We start from the raw sequence: 7,500 nt of genomic DNA on the forward strand, positions 1-7,500 counted from the left end.
ACTATCGACTGTTTATAGGAAGAATGAAACTATAGACTGTTTATAGGAAGAATGAAACTATAGACTGTTTATAGGAAGAATGAAACCATAGACTGTTTGTAAGAAGAATGAAACCACTGTTTATAAGAATGAAACTATAGACTGTTTATAGGAAGAATGAAACCGTAGACTGTTTATAAGAAGAATGAAACTATAGACTGTTCATAGGAAGAATGAAACTATAGACTGTTCATAAGAAGAATGAAACCATAGACTGTTTATAAGAAGAATGAAACCATAGACTGTTTATATTTTAGGTAATATTAATATGAGGGTAAATCTTTGAAGGGTAAAGAAGTAATTACACAGCAATAATTAACATTTTACATGTACTATAAATTAGCAGGAGAGATTATTTAATATAATACTGCACAAAAAATAAGAATTAATCAAAATCAACATTGATTGTTATATTCCCAGACTGTGAAAAAATAAAATGACATTTTTCAATCTATTATTCTGTGCCCAGAACAAATCTAATTTCTGTGAATTTCAGTTAAAAACGTAGTGGTACAATTTAAAGGGTTTAAATTCTGAAGATGAAGATTTGATAGTTATGATCAGTGACGATGGATAATATGATTCATAGCATTTTTAGAAGGGCACATTTTTTTTGGCTACATTAAATTATAATGCATCACAATGAATGTTGGTGCTGATGAAAAAAACTCCCATTAGAATTTAGTGTACAGAAAACAATTCATTTTTTCACATAAAACAGTGTCATTATGTAAGAAAGATATAATTTAAAAGGTTTACTTCATGATTAAGACTGATGTTGGTTAAAAAATTAAAAGTCAGAGAGTGACACTTTTAATAACTCAGTTAATTAATGACTGCAAATATTGATGCATTTATTTTTGGTTGATTTAATATTTGAATGTGTAAGAATTTAGAAAGTGTTTATGAAGTGAAATACAAATTAAATATTATCTTGTTTTATAACTTTTAACTAGTCTGTTATCAACACAAAGGTTTTTGATAACTTTACTTCTTGTTATAATAAATTAAAATACTGTTTAACCTTCATCAGTTCAAAAACTTTCCTAAATGAACAATAGGAAGTGAATCAATCAGAACAAACTTCACTTTTATTATGATGAATATAAAAAGACATAAAAAATTCACTTTTATATATAAACAAAATCCCATCAGAATAAAGCTCAAACACAAAAAATCCAATTAAATCATTAATTCACAAACAGAAAATAAGAAATCAATGAAAGCAGAAAATTCAAACAATAACTCAGAATCTTCTCTGGATTGTTCTCATCGGTTCAAACATCTCAAAAGTCTTTATTCATACAAAACATTTAAACCGAAACTTTATTCAGTTGAACTCGGATTTTTCTTCTGTGGTATCTAAATGTCTAATCCTAACCGTAGAAATAGAACAGGAGTAGAACCTAGAACCCTTTTCACTGGTCATCGCTGTACGTTGTCACGGTGACAGAAAGTGTGAGCGGGGGTGGGGTGGGGTTCTGTCCCCATGACAATGTTAGCATCAATTAGCAAGCTAGCTAACTAGCCATCTGTCTGCTAGCTTGTAGCTCGTATGGAAGCTAACGACTAAGAACTCCCCTTCTGCTCCTTTTCTTCTTCTTTGGTCTGAACCTTCAGTTGTCCAATGAGAGAGCTCGAGCCATCGATGGCCCCGCCTCTAAAAGACGTGTTTCAATTAGTTTTCACATTTTGATAATCAATTAATCATCATTTATCAATCATACATTCGTCTTATTCTGCAGTAAACTGAATCATTTCAGGACTCAAAAGAAGACCTGAATTCAACCTGAAGATGAAGAAGATGATGATGATGTCAACCTGAAGATGATGATGATGATGAAGGCGTAAACCTGAAGATGAAGATGATGATGAAGGAGGCACTGAAGTGTGTTCATTCTAAAAACGGCAGGATAAGTGAAGGCAGCCTGGTGCAGAGCTTCATCGTCTGTGTGATGAAAACTGATGATGAAGGAGGCACTGAACAGACGAAGCTCTCAGAGACAAAACAACATAAAAAAGATTCAACAGAAGGCCATGTTTTCAGTAACCACAGCAACGAGGTCATCAGAAGATGAAGACAGGAAGTGAAGGCAGGTACAGCAGAGTTACTGAAGAAGAAGAAGGCACATCTGAAGAAACCAGGTCCACCTGGCGGAGGCCCCGCCCCTTGTGCGTGTGGCATCAGTAGCTGAAGTTGACCTTCTCGATGTCCGAGATCAGAGTCCTGGCCAGGTAGATCCCCACCATCTGATCACAGGTAAACAGACACTTTAGGTACAGAAACCACTAGGAAGCAGTAGAGTCTATGGCCATAGCCATGGTCAAGCCCTACACCCCCGCCCGACCACTTCGCTCTGCTGCCTCGGGGCGATTGGTTGCCCCGTCGCTCAGAGGTCCCTGCGGCCGATCGACCCAGTCGCGGCTGTTTCCTGTCCTGGCTCCAGTGGTGGAATGAACTCCCCACTGACGTCAGGACAGCAGAGTCGCTGCCCATCTTTCATCAGGCTGAAAACTCACCTCTTCAAAAAGGCCTACCCTCAGCCTTCCACTTAGCATATACTTAGCATCTATTGTATTCATACTAGCTTATTGCACTTATTGTTTTCTTATTAGTTTGTGGCACTTATTGCATTCGTTTGTTTCTGCACTGTACGTTGGCTCTGGTTTATGCTCTTAGATGCTTGTTTGAGGAGGGGAGATGCACTGATGACTTCTGGTGACTAGTAGTTCTCTCGAAAACCGATGTTGAATACACTTATTGTAAGTCGCTTTGGATAAAAGCGTCTGCTAAATGACTGTAATGTAATGTAATGTAATGTAATGTCTAAGTCCCCATTGAAACCATTAAAACCACAATGTTTGATCATCTGTCTCAATGTTCTAAAGTGAACGTCATACTTTCTTCTCTGACCTCACTTGAAAGATTAGAGTAAGATTTTATATTTAAACTAAGACAATCCGTGTAAACATGAGTTTAAATACTGCAACAGTATTGTGTTCTGTACAATAACAGTACTGTGTGCTGTAGAGTAACAGAGTAACAGTACTGCGTTGTGTGCAGTAACAGTGCTGTCTTCTGTACAGTAACAGTACTGTCTTCTGTACAGTAACAGTAATTTCTTCTGTGCAGTAACAGCACTGCGTTGTGTGCAGTAACAGCACTGCGTTTTGTGCAGTAACAGCACTGCGTTTTGTGCAGTAACAGCACTGCATTTTGTGCAGTAACAGCACTGCGTTTTGTGCAGTAACAGCACTGCGTTTTGTGCAGTAACAGCACTGCGTTTTGTGCAGTAACAGTACTGCATTGTGTGCAGTAACAGTACTGCATTGTGTGCATTAACAGTACTTTCTTCTGTGCAGTAACAGTACTTTCTTCTGTGCAGTAACAGTACTGCATTGTGTACACTGCATTGTGTACAGAGTGTGTGCAGTAACAGTACTGCGTTTTGTGCAGTAACAGTACTTTCTTCTGTGCAGTAACAGTACTGCATTCTGTGCAGTAACAGTACTGTGTTTTGTGCAGTATCAGTACTTTGTAAATACTAAATAAATGTATACTAACCTGCAGCAGAGAGATGACGATGAAGACGATGGCCACCGTGTAAAGGTTCCCAGGTAACCAGTCCTCCAACGCAGCAATGCAGCCTTTATTGTAGATGTGATCCATCCACTCCTCCTGTGTAGAACCAGAGAACGTTATAGAACAGGTTCTATCGGGAACCATGAAAGGTTTCCAGGACCAGAGAACATTATTGAACAGGTTCTATCAGGAACCATGAAAGGATTCCAGGACCAGAGAACGTTATAGAACAGTTTCTATCAGGAACCACCAAAGGTTTCCAGGACCAGAGAACAGTATAGAACAGGTTCTTTTAGGAACCACCAAATGTTTCCAGGACCAGCAGAATGTTACAGAACAGGTTCTATCAGGAACCATCAAAGGTTTCCAGGCGCAACATGTTTTGGTAGCTAGCTAGTCGGATAGTAAATAATGTGAGCTAGGGTTCCTCTCATAAATACAGAACCCAGTAGAACCCAGATGGAATAGTTCTAATTCTGTTCCAAAAGACATGAGGTTTGACACAGTGTTCTTTAAGTGTTTATTGTTCACGTAAAATAGATTCAGATTAATTTATCTCTTCTATACTGTGATGTCACTGTGAGTCGCAGTGATGTCCAAACAGGAAGCTACATTTAAAGAACAGGAAGTGACCTCACCGTCGGTCTGTTTCTCACGTCGTATCCACACTGAGTGTTCAGCACCGAGTCCTGAAACAAACACAATCGGTTCCCTTCAATGAGACTGAATCACAGTTAAATTCATTATTATTAAATTGATCAGTGATTAACTCACAGCAGGATCAGTGATGCAGCAGGAAAAAGGAACTCCACACTTCTCTCTGCTGCGATGGGTTCCATTACAGCTAAAATAAACATTTAGATCCCAGTCGTTAGGTTCCTGAGCTCCACAGCAGTGGTTCTGTTAAATGAACAAGATAATAAAGGTTAAACTAAAGGTTCCTGAGCTCCACAGCAGTGGTTCTGTTAAATGAACAAGATAATAAAGGTTAAACTAAAGGTTCCTGAGCTCCACAGCAGTGGTTCTGTTAAAAGAACAAGATAATAAAGGTTAAACTAAAGGTTCCTGAGCTCCACAGCAGTGGTTCTGTTAAAAGACCAAGATAATAAAGGTTAAACTAAAGGTTTTTGAGCTCCACAGCAGTGGTTTTGTTAAAAGACCAAGATAATAAAGGTTAAACTGAAGGTTCCTGAGTTACACAGCAGTGGTTCTGTTAAAAGAACAAGATAATAAAGGTTAAACTGAAGGTTCCTGAGTTACACAGCAGGGGTTCTGTTAAAAGAACAAGATAATAAAGGTTAAACTGAAGGTTCCTGAGTTACACAGCAGGGGTTCTGTTAAAAGAACAAGAGAATAAAGGTTCCTGATTCATTACCATCCTCTGCAGAGAGTCGATGAGGTTCTGCAGGTCAATGTCGTCTCTGTATCCTTTCACGTTTGCCAAGAAGAAGTCATTGATCCATTCTCTGACCTGACTCTGAAACACCACGGCCAGAACGGCAGCCGTGAGCTCCAGGATGAAGATGAAGCCGATTACACCGGAAAACTGACCAAAAAACACACAAATATACAAACTTCAGCAGACAGATGTTTTTAAGGTACAAACTTCGTCAGACGGATGTTTTTAAGGTACAAACTGAGCAGACGGATGTTTTTAAGGTACAAACTGAGCAGACGGATGTTTTTAATGTACAAACTTTGTCAGACGGATGTTATTAATGTACAAACTGAGCAGACGGATGTTTTTAACGTACAAACTTCAGCAGACGGACGTTTTTAACGTACAAACTTCAGCAGACGGACGTTTTTAACGTACGAACTTCAGCAGACGGATGTTTTTAACGTACAAACTTCAGCAGACGGATGTTTTTTACGTACAAACTTCAGCAGACGGATGTATTTAACGTACAAACTTCAGGAGACGGATGTTTTTAACGTACAAACTTCAGGAGACGGATGTTTTTAACGTACAAACTGAGCAGACAGATGTTTTTAACATACAAACTGAGCAGAATGATGTTTTTAACTTACAAACTGAGCAGACGGACGTTTTTTAAATGTACAAACTTCAGCACACAGATGTTTTTAACGTACAAATTTCAGCAGACAGATGTTTTTAACGTACAAACTGAGCAGATGGATGCTTTTAACGTACAAACTTCAGCAGATGGATGTTTTTAACGTACAAACTGAGCAGACGGACGTTTTTAAACGTACAAACTTTAGGAGACAGATGTTTTCTCTTAGAGCTCCCACACAGCCGGCAAAGCCCAGGATGAAGGTGACTCCGCCGACCACCAGGACCAACCAGACTGGGTCGAAACCATGTAGCCGTGTCACCTGGGTGAGATCCAACAGGACCCCCTGTAGTCCACAACACACAAGTTTAAGAAGGGCAAACCAGTTTAGAACCAGACCAGTAAAAGAGGTCTAACTAGATAGATATTAATTCAATTATTTAGCCTCTTGTAAATGAATGATAGGTGTTTTATTCACTCTCTGGTTAATATGATAACTCACCTTTTCACTCCATGCCCAGAAACCAACTGCAATAAAGGCAACTCCAGCCAGCTGCAACACAAAGACACACACCAGCGTTTAGACAGATCCGATAACAAATAAACCAACGTTTAGACAGGTTCAAAAACACAGAGTTTAGACCAGTGGTTCTTAACATTTTTGACCCTGAGCCCCCCTATTCATTATCCAGATCCCTTACTGCCCCCCCACCATTTAAAAAGTAGGCATATTGTCTCCCCTGAACATTTATGTGGATTATTATAACAGATCTAATAACACACAAACGTTTGATAACAGATCCAATAACACAGGTTGACAAAGACACTTCTGGCTCCATCAGCCACACAGGAAACCAGCACATCCTGTCAGCTGACTAGCAGTCTGCATTTTTGTGGAGGAAGCAGCTGTTATTGGAGCGATTAGTGAGCAGTATATCCAGCGGCGTCATCAGACCTACGGAGTGGCCGTCTGAAGTCACGTTAGCTTCTTTGAGCAACTAATCTACTTCCTGTTTACACCGTCACCCACCCGCATGCCCAGTGTACGTGAATAGTCACGTGATATTCGATTTCAGGTGTTTTAGTCTGGACGGAGACAGCTGCTGCTCAATGGGAAATCCACCACTAAACAACCAAGACCAAGGGTAGACCGGGTAAAAGCGCTCCCAAACCATGGGACTGACCAAGCCGTTCTCCCCTGAAGAGCTCAATATCAGCATCAACACCCTTAAAACCGGCAAAGCCATCAGACTGGATTAACATTTTCACTGAAGAGATCAAGCATTTTGGACCTCTGATGAGGAAATGGATCCTCGAACTGATGAATAAGTGCATGCTGACAAAAAACATCCCAAAGATCTGGCAGAAAACCAGGATTATTGCCCTTCTCAAACCAGGCAAAGACCCAGCACATGCAAAGAGCTTCCGCCCAATCTCTCTGTTATGCCACCTCTACAAACTGTTTGAGCGCTTGATTCTCAACAGGCTTGCCCCTGTTGCTGAACCAGCCATCATACCTCAACAAGCCGGATTCCGACCTGGTAAATCTACAACAAGCCAACTTCTGAACCTCACTCAACACATTGAGGACGGATTCCAGAAAGGACTGGTAACAGGAGCCGTCTTTATTGATCTGTCTGCCGCATATGACACTGTGAAGCATCGCCTCCTCCTAAAAAAGATCTTGGAGTTGACAAAAGACCTGGCACTCACAGACCTCATTGGAGCCCTTCTGAAAGACAGGCACTTCTTTGTTGTCCTGAATAACAAGCAGAGTCGCTGGCGACAACAACGGAATGGCCTACCTCAAGGTAGTGTGCTGGCCCTACTACTGTATAACATCTACACCAACAACCAGCC

The 7,500-nt window shown here is 40.2% G+C and overlaps 1 protein-coding gene across 1 annotated transcript; it reads right to left on the reverse strand.

Moving 5' to 3' along the window:
* Positions 1-1,112: 1,112 nt before the first annotated feature.
* Positions 1,113-6,887, reverse strand: tspan14 (tetraspanin 14). The gene is made up of 8 exons (XM_031878824.1): positions 6,825-6,887; positions 6,143-6,193; positions 5,840-5,986; positions 4,998-5,168; positions 4,397-4,522; positions 4,261-4,311; positions 3,605-3,718; positions 1,113-2,289 (listed from the first exon to the last, which is right to left on the reverse strand). The coding sequence occupies exons 1-8, from the start codon at positions 6,885-6,887 to the stop codon at positions 2,224-2,226; spliced, it is 789 nt and encodes a 262-aa protein (XP_031734684.1). The 3' UTR covers positions 1,113-2,223.
* Between the last annotated feature and the right edge of the window lie 613 nt (positions 6,888-7,500).

The sequence above is a fragment of the Anarrhichthys ocellatus genome, unplaced genomic scaffold, assembly GCF_004355925.1.
Source record: "Anarrhichthys ocellatus isolate YVR2014 unplaced genomic scaffold, GSC_Weel_1.0 scaffold205, whole genome shotgun sequence".
Lineage (NCBI taxonomy): Eukaryota > Metazoa > Chordata > Actinopteri > Perciformes > Anarhichadidae > Anarrhichthys > Anarrhichthys ocellatus.

What these genes read in the sequence shown, in the direction of transcription:
- tspan14 (XM_031878824.1), bottom strand. Translation starts at nt 6,887, where the DNA reads ATGGCTTTGCCGGTTTTAAGGGTGTTGATGCTGATATTGAGCTCTTCA. An exon ending in TCTGGGCATGGAGTGAAAAG is followed by an intron (nt 5,987 to 6,142) that starts GTGAGTTATCAT and finishes TGTGGACTACAG; the next exon opens with GGGGTCCTGTTGGATCTCAC. An exon ending in GCTGCATCACTGATCCTGCT is followed by an intron (nt 4,312 to 4,396) that starts GTGAGTTAATCA and finishes TGTTTGTTTCAG; the next exon opens with GACTCGGTGCTGAACACTCA.